This window comes from Onychostruthus taczanowskii, unplaced genomic scaffold (assembly GCF_017590055.1).
Source record: "Onychostruthus taczanowskii isolate IOZ18803 unplaced genomic scaffold, ASM1759005v1 scaffold15, whole genome shotgun sequence".
Lineage (NCBI taxonomy): Eukaryota > Metazoa > Chordata > Aves > Passeriformes > Passeridae > Onychostruthus > Onychostruthus taczanowskii.
This window is the reverse complement of record NW_024498685.1, coordinates 6,294,804-6,310,187: the sequence shown is the minus strand read 5'-3', so window position 1 is coordinate 6,310,187 and position 15,384 is coordinate 6,294,804. Positions and strand designations below refer to the sequence as shown.

The 15,384-nt window shown below is 39.4% G+C and overlaps 1 protein-coding gene across 1 annotated transcript in view; it reads right to left on the bottom strand.

Moving 5' to 3' along the window:
• LOC121332940 (potassium voltage-gated channel subfamily KQT member 1-like) overlaps positions 1–15,384 on the bottom strand; it is a 416,905-nt gene that overhangs the window by 331,147 nt on the left and 70,374 nt on the right. Inside the window, exon 11 of the mRNA XM_041398878.1 lies at positions 10,873–10,987. Within this exon, the coding sequence (XP_041254812.1) occupies positions 10,873–10,987 (115 nt within the window). The remainder of the gene's footprint in view (positions 1–10,872; positions 10,988–15,384) is intronic.

The window sequence follows — 15,384 nt, the reverse complement described above, 5'->3', positions numbered from 1 at the left end:
TTGAGATTACACAGAAAAGATTATGCATAGAAATCAAATTGAAACTTTTCCTACATTTAAAAGACCAAATCAATGACAATTCTTTGTCAAGAGGAGAACAAATGGAGACTTCCACAAACTCCAAAATTCGGAGATGAAGTATGAAATTTACAGCAGACACAGAGTTGAAGGACTAGGAAAAGAAGAAAAGAACTAAACACAGGAAGAGCACATGCTTTGTTTATCTGAAATGCTGCAAATTCCACACATTTCACATTAGAAGCAATTTGTATTTTTTTTTTTTTTAATAACAAAGTAGCTAAGTAGGCACAGGAACATGTGGAAAAGCAGTTTACATTGTATTATTGGATTTGGATTACTGTAGGGACAAATCACAGAACGCACTGGAGGGGATCCTTCAGTGACAGCTGCTGGAGTAAGAGAAATCAGCATAAGAACAGCTTCAAGAGCTCTTGGAGCTTTGTTTTCAAGCATATTTTTATACTAATGAGCACCACACATATTGCAGACAGCTGACTAAATAAAAAATAAAAAGAAAAGACCATCAAGATTATCTATTCCAGCCAGTGCCTGGATGTAGGCAGCCTGGCTGACTAAAGCAGGGGAGATAAGTATCAGTGAGTTATGAAAAATGCCATTACAGCAGGCCAGGAGCAAACAGGCAGAGCACTGGGAGGAACAGAGCTCAATATAGCGTGCAATGCCTGCAAGCTTCAGTGCCCACATACTAAGCTTTCTGTACTGTAATGGTCTGATAAATTCATTTTGACCCAGAGACCAGAGATAAATTGTCTTAGCAATACAAACAAACAGCTAAGCAATTAGGGCAAAGTTTTTTGAGAAGGTGGTGATAACATCTAGAAGCATTATTGGGCAGAGGAAAAAGCAGCCCTGGAGATAGGGCATTTAATCTGGAGTAAAAGAGAGAGTATAATGGCTTCTCCAAATTGCAGAGCACTAAAAGAAAAAGCAGACAAGCAACTGGCACTGGTATTTGTCTGGCATCTATTTCAGTGTATCCAACCTGAAAAGCAACTTCCATTGTCCCATTTGGAGTTCATCAAGTTTGGCCTATAAAAAGATTTAACATGTGCAGCTGTGAAAGCGTCAGAGCTGAGAAATCCATGAGGAACCATCAGGTTTTATAGAATTGCCATAATTTAAATTTCATGGAAGTAACTTATTAAAATAGAGTTTTCAAGCACAGAGATTAATGTAATAGTCAAATTAAAAAAGCAGCAATTTCATCTACCAGTTTTCACATATCAGCTATTTAGGCACAGACATATGTTAGTTACATTGGCTGCAACAATTCCATTACCTCCCAGGCACAGAAATAGGAGTAATTAATATTTAACCCAAATTGTGTGTTGATTTATCTATGAGTATTTCAACATTACTTTAAATCTGTGTAATTAAATATGGTATTTTATATATATATATATATATATATATATGTATGTAGAAATGTAGAAATGAGTGAAATTTCAGGTCTAGAATACATTCCTTCAGTTTTGGTAGGGCTACCCAAGAAAATAGGCATGAAAAGATATATGGTGATCTCTCAAATTGCTAACTTTTGTTGTGAACATCTTGTACACCAAAAGAGAGTTTTAACAGAGATATCTGCTCATTGCAAAGCATCTAAATTTTATTGAAGACAAACAGAAATATGGAGCAGCTACATTTAAATGGTACTTTTACTGCAGCTGAATGACCAGTGGGTCTCAGTGTTCACTGAAGAAGAGAATTGGCATTGTTTTTAAACACACAATGAAGATGTAAATGGCATTTGCTTTACTAAAGAACTTCTTTTTCCCTTGTAAGATTTTTCTTTAAAGTGTATTTTAGGAAATTTTAAAAAATCAGTAAGACACAAACATACATGAGAAATATTTTTGGAGCTGCCATAAACAATCCATAGCCTTAAGTCCATCCCATAGAACAGCAGTGGCTCCAGTAACTCAGCCATGTCATGTGAATTCCAGTATCCTTTAATGCAGTGAAAGCAAGCGTGTCTTGCTTCATTGGGTACTATGTTGCACCATACAAAAGTCTATAAAAGCCACCTGAATGAAATGAACAATTATTTATATTTCAATAAGGAAAGGCACTTGACCAGTAAATACAGAATAAGACTGTCTAGAAATTGGCAAATAAGGCAAGACAGCAGCATCCCTTGATAAACACTAAATTAACACTCAAAAAACAAAGAAAAGAGTCTTCCTTCTTTCATTTTAGGCTAAGTGGACAGTCTGCCTGCTTCCTGGGTAGAAATGCAGTCATAACTCCAAATTTTTGTTTGTTTAAACTCCACTGTGAAACATCATCATCAAATTATGCCATTTCCATTTATGATCAAGGTATTATTATTCATGTTATTTTGAAAGTTTCAAAGTAGATTTTCATAATCTTGGTAATGATGAAACACTAAAGAAATACATAGATTGCATTTTCTAACTACAGAACTGTTCCTGATATCTGTAATAATGTTTTATTTCCTATCTTTTTTTGTCCTCAATGCACCCATCACAACTTTTCACTTAACCACACTGAGCTCTCTTAACTTTCACTTACAGTTTCTGAATTTTTTTCCTGCTTGACGCTGCCTCAGAAATGATGTCTGTAGGAGCAGCATGTTAGACAGGCATGTCACCTCTTCAGAAAGCAGGCTGTAAGGATTAAAAGTGACTCTCTGGAGTGGAAGGCAGGATTCTGGCTTGCAGGGCTGCTGTCCATGCTCAGAAGGACAGCAGGGTAACACTTAGCTAATATTAAGGTAAAATGAAAGCTTCCTGCCTCACAAAGAATGATAGGTTTTTATCTCAGCTCTCCCCTCCAAAATTTCTAGCCCAAAAAATGGTGTCTTCATGCCTTCAAGCTTTTCTCCATCCTTTTTTGACCCTAAGTGCTTCTACAGTCCCTGTCATGCAGGGCTGGGCTTTTGGTTGGTATGAGAGAGGGTCTGCCTCGGTCACAGGAGCATCCTAGGGAAGCAGCCATGGAAGGAAAGGGAAGGACAACTGGTATAAACAATTTCCAAAGTACTTTTTGTGTTCAATGTTGCCAATGCAAAGCACACCCTGTGACTTACGGATGGAGCTCGACCACCTGAGCAATGACCTGAATGTTTAGGCTGCAGACACCATGGATTCCTGTCCCTGCTTCTCCTTTGCCTCAGCAGATTTTACACAAACAGACAATGAGCACAACCAAGTGCCTATGACTAGAACAGGCACAGGCATGGTTCAGCCACATCCAATTGAATCTCACAGGAGAAGTGCTAAAACACAAAATACTGTAAAACCACCAGATCAGGGCTAACAGCAAACATGTGCTTGGTTATTGCTACAGAAGGGACAGAGTCACACTTCTCTGTGCAGTGCAGCCACCACGCTTTTCCCACCAAGGTTTTTTATCCTCCCCTCCCCAAAACACAGGTGCCACACGTGGCACACTTTTATTTTGCCTGCCATTGACAGCCTGGGGTGGTCTGATACGAAGGCTTGCACTGTCTCCTTCAGCAAACAACGCTCTTTCATGTTATGTTTTTCCAGACTTCCATCACAGCTGCAAACAGAGGCACTCTATAATGTGCCATGGTGCTTGGAAATTACAACTGAGTTATAATAATAATTAACTAAATATAATAATATAATAATAATAATTAACTAAAACCTTGACAAATTCTGATATCCAAACAAAACCTTGATAATATGATTTGCCCTCCCCCAGCTTTCTCCTCACAGTACAGACAAGAGACCAGGAATCCAATCTAGCTCCTTGCACCCCTTTCAATAACAAATGTTAGAGATGCCTTTTTTCTATTTGCTGACTTGCTGCTGAGACAAATAATTTCTGTGTAAAGTAAAGCCATACAGGCGAGTCTTTACTTTTTTCTGGAAACAGATGCATTCTTTGTAAACTATTTTCTTAACAGATATTTGCAGCCATATATCCCAGAGTCACTTCACACCCCTACCATGAGGAATTTTATTCACACTTCAAAATTCTGTGAAATTATTAGAAAAGTCATTAAGAGGACAAAAAATTCAATTCTAGAAAATGTTTTGCAGAAGCTTCTGTTTCCAAAGCAACTTTTTATGGCACACTTTTCCGTCAGATCTGGAAATTTTGCTGCACAGAGATTTACATGATAATATGCATTCAGTCGTATTTTGACAGCCTTCAGTGGGCTGTTACTATAGTCTGTTTTCCAGGAAAGAAAGTCTAACCACCACAGCAAGCTGAGCCTTTGGGGGTTGGTTAAATTGCTCATTAAACTGATGTTTAAGTATAGTAGGGGCTTTTCTTAGTGTGGCAACTTGCCAATTTAACATTGGGGAAATTCAGATGCAGATAAATTAAGTTTATAAGTAAGCTTGCTGAAATGACAAATGGGATTTGGAAAGCTGAAACAGGAGTTTCTGTTTCTCCTGTGTTATGGGGCAGTGCCCTCCACTGGCCAAATGTTCTCACTTTTGGAATAAAAGCAAAAATTCACCGTGACTCCAGAATAAATACCTCCAAACTCCCTCAGAATCAGTCAAATTCTTATAAAAGCTTATTGCATACTGCCACTAATTTATACTAATGCCAGGCTTGCTTTCATATTACATGGTAATAAAAATGCTTTGGATGCTGAAATAAATCCCAAGGCAGCCCTTTTAAAGAGTTCCAAATTAAAAGTGACAAGACAAAAATGGGTAGTGCTAAAAAGTGCAATTTAACACATGATCATATAATGGTAAAAAGCATAGAACCAGATTAGCAATTACTACTGTCTGTTAAATTTTCACTATTTTACCTCATTTTTTATTGGTCAGAACTGACAGATGCTTGCAAAAATCCCTCTTTGAAGCAATTTATAATGCTTTTGAGTGCCATGCTGAGGACAGAACTAGTTACATCAGTAACACCTGTGTTCAATGTACATGAGAGTGGGAATTAGGAAGTGTCAAAAGCCAACAGACAATGAGAAACCTGGAAACAAGATGGATGTAGACATGTATCCTCCACTCATGGTACTGTGGGTTACCCCAGGAACACTATTTTAATAATAGAAGTGTTATTAATGAGTTTAATGTTGATTCAATTGGCCTACACAAGATCACTATCCAACTACTGGATTATATGTTATATGTTATATATTATTATTTATTATATTTTATATACAGTATAGTATTATCTATTATATGCAATATAATATTATATATTTATTATATATTATATATTCAGTGGGATAGAGCTGCTGGTGAGAAGGTGAACTGTTTCTTTAATAAGATTAAAAGCAATAAGCTATAGGAAGAATTTATGATAAAAATACAAAGAGAAATAGAGCTGGCAGAGATACACCAAAACAACAGAAAGACTGAAAATATGCTTGGTGTTACAAGCTGCACTCTTAGATTTTCAAGCACAGACAAAGAAGGACAAAAAATATTCTTAAGGCTCTGATAAAACCTTCACCATCATCTACAGATAGTGGAAGGCTGAAAGTAAGAAGATGGGTTTAACATCCCTTTTTTCAAGGGCTTAACAATTATAATTTTCGTTGATAACACCTAATGAAAGCTTTAAAGCCTAGCATAAATTTTACCATTTGTCCCATTCACATTGTATAAAATTTTGGTGTTAGTGGGCAATGAAGGAAATTAGTCACATTTCATATCTGCCAATCGTATGATAACCTATTTCCTCTAAAAAAAACAACAAAAACCCACAAAACTAACATATTTCCTAAACTTGTTTTAAAAGAGAAAAGCTAAAATTCTAAGACTAACCATGAAGTACCCTCCTTTGAATACAAATTTGATTTTCCACCCCAGTACACAGCAGGTACTCCCCAGTCTCTGCAGAACCAGCTCTGGTGAGGTGGGCAGCAGCTTTGGTCTGTTCTTCCAGGCAGCCTGCAGCGAGCACAAACACCAACAAAGAGAACCCAACCCCCTGGATTCCTGAAGCCTCAATCCTCACAGAAGGTCCTGCTCACAGCTGGAGTTTAATTTGGGATGCTCTTTTTGCATCAGGATTCACCAGTGATGACACAGAATAGGGCATTCAGTCACCCTCATCCTTGGGGTCTGTTTCCCCCATTAAAAGAGGTTTGTTTTGCATTCTTTGCCTCACCTCAGGTCTATCTTTTCCCTCCTCCTCGCGGGGGGGGGGGGAAAGATTTGTTAATAACCACATTTTAATGCTGGGGTTTCCTGCTAATCCTTTTGTAGGTGAAACTCCCTTGTACAATCTAAGAGCCAGTTTTATCCTGGGGTAACCCACAGTACCGTGAGTGGAGGATACATGTCTACATCCATCTTGTTTCCAGGTTTCTCATTGTCTGTTGGCTTTTGACACTTCCTAATTCCCACTCTCATGTACATTGAACACAGGTGTTACTGATGTAACTAGTTCTGTCCTCAGCATGGCACTCAAAAACATTATAAAAAATTATAAAAAAAAACACTGGAAGAGGTGGGAACAGTGGATATCAGGTAGGTTCCACAGTCAGGTCTGTGCTTCTGTTACATTAAAGACCTCAAAGTGAAGCAGTGAGCCATTTTCACAGCACTCACCTCACACACAGGACTGCAACACAAGCACCTTCATGCTTTCTAAACCTCTGCTCAGAACTGGTTTAACCGGGGCTGGATTAAACCCGTGGCTCCTGAGCTCAGCTTGACTCTGCTGTGGCCAGAGCCTCAGCAAGAAGAGCAGCTGCTGGTCTGACTCTCAGCCCATGAGAAGCAATGAAGCCCCACTTTCCCTGTGGGGAACTCTGAGCTCCCTGGCAGCCTGTTCCAGCCTGAGGAGTGCCTGCTCAGCTGTCCCTTGAGGGCAGCCCGTGGGCATTGCGTGTCCATCTCACCTGCCAGAGTTTTCCTGCACTGCCCTGCTCCCCTGCAGGGACCTGCTGACATTCACCCGCCTGTGACCCCAGCGCCACAAAATGCACACTCAACCACAGCTGCTTAACCACGCTGACAGAGAGAATTTCTGACTTTTGCTTTTCCTTACAGTGGAAAGAACTTTAGACACCACAGCTTTAAACCACAGAGCTCTGAAAAACAAAAACAGGATGTCTGCCTCTAAAGCTGCTGCTGTGTATATTTTTCCTGAGACTGTGCTATCAGGGACCAGGTTGGTGTAATCTTTCAGTGCAGTCTATTGGCCAAATTCTCTCTTTCCTGATGGAAGGTTAAACTCTGGTGTGAATGACAGAAAATGTTGTCATGGCCAAGGGTTCATGTCATCACAATAAAAATAGAAGCAGCTGGACATAAAAAAAAAAATAAAATACTAAGTTTTAAAGTTATTGGGCTCTCCTTCACTATTGCAAAACTCCAGTGATTCACTGATTAAGTCCTCTTCTGACTGTTCATAAGAATTTGAAATATTAGGTGAGTAATTATGTAAGGCAGTGAGGCAGTCCAAACATTTCTTGCTAAAAATAGAACTACTCATCAACTGACTGAAATTAATATATTTATTTAATCTGTCAGAATTGATTAATCTCTAACAGCATCATTTTTATTCAGCTTTGGACACCTCAGAAGCAGCCATTATAAACCAAGAGAGCTCTACTCAGGTCAGCAGCACATGAGATTTTTGGTCCCTGAGGAAATGGGCCAAAGATACCCAGCAAGAACGTCAGGCAGCCACACAGTTATAAACTGAATATGATGCTGTTGTCCCCTGGCTCAGGAGTTGTTCACATTTGTGCAGAGATCACCAGAAACAAACACTATCCCAGCTGTCTAAGGGATCCAAAGCAGCTGTGCTCCTACAGATAGGTCTCTCAAGCTCCATTTTCCAGCTTGCTGCCTGATTTCACTGACAGCTTCTACCAGGGCAGCTTAGCTTCTCCAGGCGTGCATGGACCACTCACACCAGATGCATCCACCACTGACACCTGGGCAGTGCTGCAACACATTGAACTGGTTTGCTTTCAGTCAAATATCACCTTAAACATTAATATCAGCAGTTTTCAAGCAGCCTGGTGATTGCTTGGCAAAACCCACCCGAGTTACTGTGATGTGAATCTGCTACACGCGTGCAGATTGATGTGACAGAGGCTTGTCTAAGGCAGTGAGGATCAAGGGTAAGAAATCTGTTTTCCTGGGATATCATTTGCCCTTCCCACACAATGGAGGGAATTTGCAAGAGCGTGTGGCCTAAAACAAAGCTTATGTCACCAGAGAGCACCTCTGCTGCCATCCAGCCAGCAGAGCAGACTTGATGAGCATCTACTGTTCATATTACAGAAAACAACCCTCAAAACATTACAGTTGTAGACCTGGCACCATGTTTAATAATCAACACAGGAAGCTGAAAAATGACCAGTGACAGACTTTGAAATAAAGGTTTACTGCAGGATTGATTTTGTAGCTTAGAACCCTTGCTGAAGGCAAACAAAACTTTAGCTTTTGGCAGCTCCTCAAAGTCAAGCTTGAGTTCACAAAGTGCCTCACGTGAAACTGTCATCATTGTGGGATCCTGGCATGAACTGATATCTGAAAGCCAACTTTTCACTTATTTTGCAAGTTGGGAAGGCTCACTGTGCGTTCACATATACTTACATAACCACACACTCCCTTTTGGCTGAATTTTACTCTTGGAAGTGTTTTTGTTTTATCATTGACTGTTTTTATGACTCTAGGATGAAGATTTGTTGGCCTAATTAAGTGAAAAGTGGAAGCCACGCTGTTTTGGAAAGCTCACACATCAAAGCAAGTGCAGCACACACCAAGACTTACCTGCTTACACTTCTGCCAAAAGACAAGATAAATAATTACACTGAGTATATCTAATATTGATTGTGTGTCAGGAAAATACAGTGTTAATATCTCACTGTTTGCACTGAAATTGGGAGTTTAAACCTGGCTCCATAAATACAACACGTTCTGTGCTTCTCTCATAAAGTTCACAGTTTAAAGAAGGAGACACTGCACATTTCTGCTCAAGAATCAGCTTGACTCTAAAATGAATGCATGCTACTAGGTAAAAATCTTGACATAGAAAATGAGATGAGCAGTGATAGAGGTAAAAACTGCTGTACTCAATGTAGAAGCAGAGAACTAGATGAAATGATGTTTTTGCTTTGTTCTTACATGGCACATTTATAATTTCTGGCCTTATGTTTTCTATACATTTGAAGTTTCTTACTAATACTTAGAAGCGATAATTTATACATACGTTTTTTATTGTGGGACTTAGAATGTAAGAAGCCTTAATTTAGCAATTTCAGTTGCAAGATCATTCTGCTTCTATGCACCTGACATCCAGATCAAGAGGAATTAATGATTTCATAGTATATGACTTTAAATTGTGTAGCACAGCACTTAAAATCTCTCCATATTTTTTTTTCATTTGTGGACTTGATTATCTTTCTGCTACTCCTTATTTTCCCCACAAGGGAGAAATGCATTTAAAAAACCAATAGGAGCTGAAAATACAGGTACAGTTTGCACTACAAAACATAAGTCACAATACCACCATTTTTCATGCACTAAACTGTAGAAACAAGATTAGATCTGAGGGGTTTTTCCCTCAAATGCAAAACCCTTTGCTTGCACTGTGCTGAATAAAAAGAAGAAAAAAGACCAATTTGATAGAACAATTTAGAATTCTCTCATTTGAAGGAAAGGCCAATATGACATGTTGGGGAAATACAAGGACCAGGATATCCCATATGAAAGCACAATGCAGTTACTGTAGAGGTAGCAGACACATCATTTCTATGAGTTCCCTGGACAGAAAGTAAACATAGGATGTGAAAGAAATCCTCTTAAAGGCAATCACACCATAGAACAGAATCACATTGCTTTCAAATTCATCCTGAACAACACTGTGGTTATTTTTCCCTACCTGAAGGCAAGCAACAATTTTTTTCTTTCTATTTTGCCTTTTTTTTTTTTTTTAGCCTCAGATAAAGGGTTTTTCCAGTGACAAGCCCAGATGTTCTCCTGCAAGAGTGATCTCAGGTGAGTTTTTCACCAACATTACCATGTTAATGATAACATCCAAATACCAGCTAGACCTTCACGAGCCTGCTAACTCAGGAGATCTCCTCACAGCATTATTTTTATTGGTTTCTGATGGGAGATAAAACATTGATAACCTGGATGTTCTGGTCCATCCAGGCCTTCCTCTGTGTTTTAAGGCTTTGGTTTACATTTGAAATTTACTCCAGAATCCCCATGCCCAAAACAGGACATGTATATTACAGGACAAAAGCATAAAGATTACTCAAGATCCTGATAAAACACAATATAAAGTTGTCCTGAATGATTATTTTATTTCCAGAAATATTTCCAAAGCCAAGTAAAAGCAACAACTCAACAATTGCAGTGAGCTCCCTGATGGGGATTTTCTGTCCTGGACAATAACTTCACTTTCATATTTGTGGAACATAATTTCCTTAAAATTTTGCCTGCTTTATAAAAATATTACATGAGGTAGCCTTTCTATTTTCAGGTTGTATCTATAAATGACTATTTCATTTAGGCGTCCAATCAATTCATATTAGGACTGCTTTAGAGTTTAAACTGATGGGGCAGTCTATAAGTATAAAACTGTCTGTAAATCTCACAGTTCTCAGAAACTGTTTCAGCTGCCTTAAAAAGTGGGAAAACAAAAACACCAAGACTGCAAGCCACCCACCACAGAGCAGTGCTGCCTTTCCAAGCATCTGGCTACCTCCACCAAACTTTAGGCTAAACTAGGAAATGTTCACATTTAGTTAAACAAGATCAAATCCACAATCACTTCAAGTGCAGCCAGCCAGCAGAAGCATAGCTCTTATTCAGTGACAAAGGTGTCCCTCATTGTCAATGAGCATTTGAGTGATCAGCTAAGGAGCTGCTGCTCACTCACTGTGCCACGTCGGATGCCGCTGGCAGCGGGGACTCCTCGGGTACCAGGTCAATGTCATCAGTGAAGCTGCTGGCCCGTGACATGTCTGGGGTGTGCCCTTCCAAGCGTCTTCTCACTGCACAAATGATGCAAAGAGGTCATAATACATTAGGGAGACCAACACACAAGTTCTTGCCAAGGCACATAAATAGTTCAAACAAAAGGAACCTCTTTCAGGAAAGGTTTGTCTTGTTGAGGGCTGTCCCCTGTGAACAGAAATTCACCACCTCTGCAATATTGATGTGGGCAGGACAATACAAACTATCAGATTTCCATTTCCTCATTCAACACCATTTGATATGTATGCTTTAATACCTTCAAAACTATTATTTCAAATGCTATTATCATACAAACAGAATACTTGAAACCAAAGTGCCCTCTGGTCACCATAACCACCAGTGTTCCAAATTTCTCCCACCAGGAAGCCTCAGGTGGCTGGATGCAGTTGGCTCTGCATGATAACCATGGTGGATACAAGCTGTGCTGGAGTTTAGCTCATGTTCTAAGTCTTACAAAGGTACAAAGTCCATTGCAGATTTGGAAAACATACAATGGCCAACTAATGAAGGAATTCACTAAGATACTACAAAAATCAGACAAGTGCAGCTGGCCCTGTAAGTGGTAAAAATCCAATGTTTTCTAAAGTTTTCCATCCAATATTGGGCTGACTTCATCATACATGTGTGGTGTACCTGCACCTGTCTTTCTAAGTTCAGATGCATCAATATTCAAAAGCTATTTCTGCTGCAAGTTCTCTTCATTATCTTTTCCTACAATAACTTGGGTCAAAAGCTATAAAGTATATCTAGCTGAAGTTGCTCTGATCTAAAAGAAATTTCGTTCATGATTCCTGGTGTTCTAACAGTTTCTAAGGAAGCTACCTATAAATTTGAATTCTGATCATCCTTGAAAGCGTAGCACATGAGCTGACAGAGTCCAACTTGGAAAAAGCATAGGATGACACATGCAAATTCAAGGGAAGAAAAAATAAGTGTGTGTGGGTGAAACACTAAAATTAAGCATCATAACAAGTAAAGACTAAATAGTGCCACTGGTATATGCTGTGATAACCACCCACATGACCGAAATAAGAAACCTTGCCTCTTAGGAAATGAAATTGTTGAAATCTCCAGTTAATTCCAGAACAACACTTTAGCTGGATTTCATTCAAGTTCAAGGTAAATACTAAAAAGCCCACAACACCAGAGATTGCTATTGGGAGAGCCATAACCCAAGTGGCAAGGAATGAAAATGGAAAAGAATTATCAAACAGTGTAACTGAACACTGACAAAGGACATAAAATAACAAAGCTATTTTATTTACCTCTGCTGCATTTAATCACAAATAAACTGTGCTTCCAGGGGAAACCCAAATTTTCCTGGCACTGGGAGCATGAACTGGCACTGGGAGCATGAACTTCGGTGCTCTCCCAGCACTACTGAAACATTTTGGCTGTTCTAGAGGAGCTTTGTTTTGTGAAACCTGCCAGTTCTGCATTTGTTCTGATACACATTTTTCCTGTAAGAGAACTATGTGGCCTCCTACTTTGCCAGACAAAGCCTTGAAGCACACAGATCCCATATTTGAAGTACGGCTTTGGGAAGCACCAATCTCTGAACAAGTAACATGGCACATGGTCGTGACTGCAAAATTCAACTGGGGGAGTGTTGGCTTCAGCTACAGTCAGGTTTTCCTCATAGGAGCTTAGCAAAACTTGGGAGTGGGCCAAGGCAGAGCTAAGTCACTGTGCCCATTTAAGGCACATCAGATGAACAGGAAAACTCTGCATTGCTATCAATTCCTACTCCACAATGAACTGCTGAAAGGGTCAGAGCAGGGCCTAGTTAACTCATGGCAGTTTGCCTCCTTCATAGCACTGCATAGATACTAAAGTTACTGCAATGCATCTGCCATGAGAAGTTATAAGATTATATTTTAGTCCTGTCGTTTTAGGGGTTTGGTCTGTTATTGCTTTATGAAACGCCTCTCTTGCTCATCACACCCCTGTTTGCAATCAGCATCCAGGCACTCCTAAAGAGCCCAGAAAACCCTAATTTCTCACATTTGGCTTGCTAGCTCCTTTTCTGAGAAGTTTTCCCTACTGCAATGTGCCCCACAGCATGCTGGTTGTGAGCAAGGGTGGACGACAGCAGGAGCCAGCTCCCAAACCTTCGTGTCCTCACTGTTCCCATGTGCTGTGCTGAGCAGCTCTGCTGTTCCTGCAGGTGCACCTGGAGCCTTCCCTCTGACCAGGGACCTTCTACTGGGATGTGGGGAACCTCACCCTGGGATTTAACAACCTCTGCTTGGTTACCTACACAAGCAGGACAAGCTTCTGTTGTGCATTTACATAAAGCAAAAGCACTCAAATTTTCCCGCTGGTGAGGACTGCTGTCATTATCGGCAGCAGTCCCGTTCCCCAAGGGGGGCACATTTAATTCCTGCTAGCATTTGGAAAAACACAATGATGTGATTATGAATTCCACACAAACAGGAGTTGCGTAACACATACTCTGTAGTTGATTTTATCAGCTGAATGGAACTTGTGTACTTGACTCCATAAAATTAAGTATTTGGGTCACGTCTTGGAGGTTGCCTCACCACTTCCCCTCTGCTCTCCCATGGTCAGATCCATGGACAGAACCATTTTTGCCATTTTGGTTGCAGACTAGATTTGTCTCAAAAGTATTAAGAGAAAAAAGAACTGCTCACAGAAGTGCTGCTCTAATATATCAAGATAAAGCAGAAATCACAGCTCAGAGGCTCATCATATTTGCATGGTGAGATTTGAGATTCCCTACTACTCTTAGAGTCACTTGACTCAATTCAAAGCATTAATTTTGGAAAGTATTAAAGCTATCACCAGAGAATTCTTGTTTTATCCATGCAACCCTAAAAAAGGTCGTTTAATACTGATTTCCCTCTATGCTTTTAGAACTCATTCATTTTATGTGCTTCTGCTTTAAAATATTAACACATGAATAATATGTTCTGGTCCATAAATGAATACTAATGGTAAATGCATGTAACACATGGTATTTTCTAAATATTTTCTGTCCTTTAAGTGACTGTCAGAATTGTGAGCAGTTATTTTCTTATTCAAAACACTCATTCTGGAACCAACTCAGTTTTTGAAGTTAACTCACTTTCCTTGAACTTCCAAAACTCATTTAGACAGCAATGTTCAGTCATAAATCAAAATTCCCAAAAATCACACTAAAAGGGACAATTTCTTTTTTAATGTCAAGAAGCCGTAAGCTCCTGAGAAATAAAGTAATTAATAATAATCATTCATGATAGTGCTTTCACTTTGAGGAAATATGGAGCCTTATGATACATTCAACACATGGCAGTGATGCTTTCCAGAAATAAAACTCCAAGTTGTAAGGCCCAGCTACTACAGATGGTAGTTTGTAGCAGCTGCAGCTCAAGCCAGAACAACTCTGTCTTCCCTCTCTATATTTATTTTCATAAGATTTCCTTGTCCAAACTGACTTTATGGGAATTAATGCCCTACATTTGATGCTGCAGAGTATTAAGCAGGGGAGGCAAGGAAATATGAAGAGGGAAAAGAAGAGAAGCCATCCCTCCCTTCCATGTGTTACTACTTAGAGTATGAAGAAGCTGTGCTGGTTTCATCATAAAATATACAATATTTTATGAGCATGAAAAGTTGGAAGCAGCAACTTGAAAATACAGAACAGTATCTAGCACACTACAACAAATTCTAGTGATGCCACAAAACCAGGGTGCCTCGAAACAGAGAAACTGATTAAATCAAACAGCAAAAAGAAAGTTAAGTTTAATATACTTTTAATTTCTAAAATGGTGAAGTAATAAAATAAACATATCAAAACATAACCCAGAGGTATTTTTTGTAATATTTTATCTAACCTTAGAGCCCTTATCTATATTCCATTAACTTCTGACTTTGTATTATGGGGAAAAGGCAAGTACCCAAATTAGAAATGCAACAACAAACATGACTGCACTATTGTGGTCATTCCCAAACTGCCAATGCCTGTCAACAGCAGGACAAAATAACAAGGAAGATGTTGCACTATCCTCTTCTCAGTTAAAGAAGGTAAAAAAAAAAAGCAGGTCTGCTCCTTCAGTGCTGCTGTCTCCTCATCACTTTCAGATCAGAAGCAGTTAAAACTCTCTCATGATGCAAGGCTGCTCTACTCGGTACCATCAACAAACAGGACATAAACATATGATTTAATTTCATAGGTAAGGCTGCATCTTGACAGAAAATCCCTGGGATAACCATGCTTCCTTTATCTGCAGGGATGAACAGCCTGTGAGATCACACTGCTATGTCTTGTCTACTTTCCTGTGTCAGGAACTTGTATCACCTCACTAAAAATACAGTATTTGTAAAGCTGCACAGAGGCAAACTGGTCTGGGGCCGAGACTGGGACATCTCCAAATCCTCACTTTCCTCAGAAGAATAAAGCAAAGTCAACAGC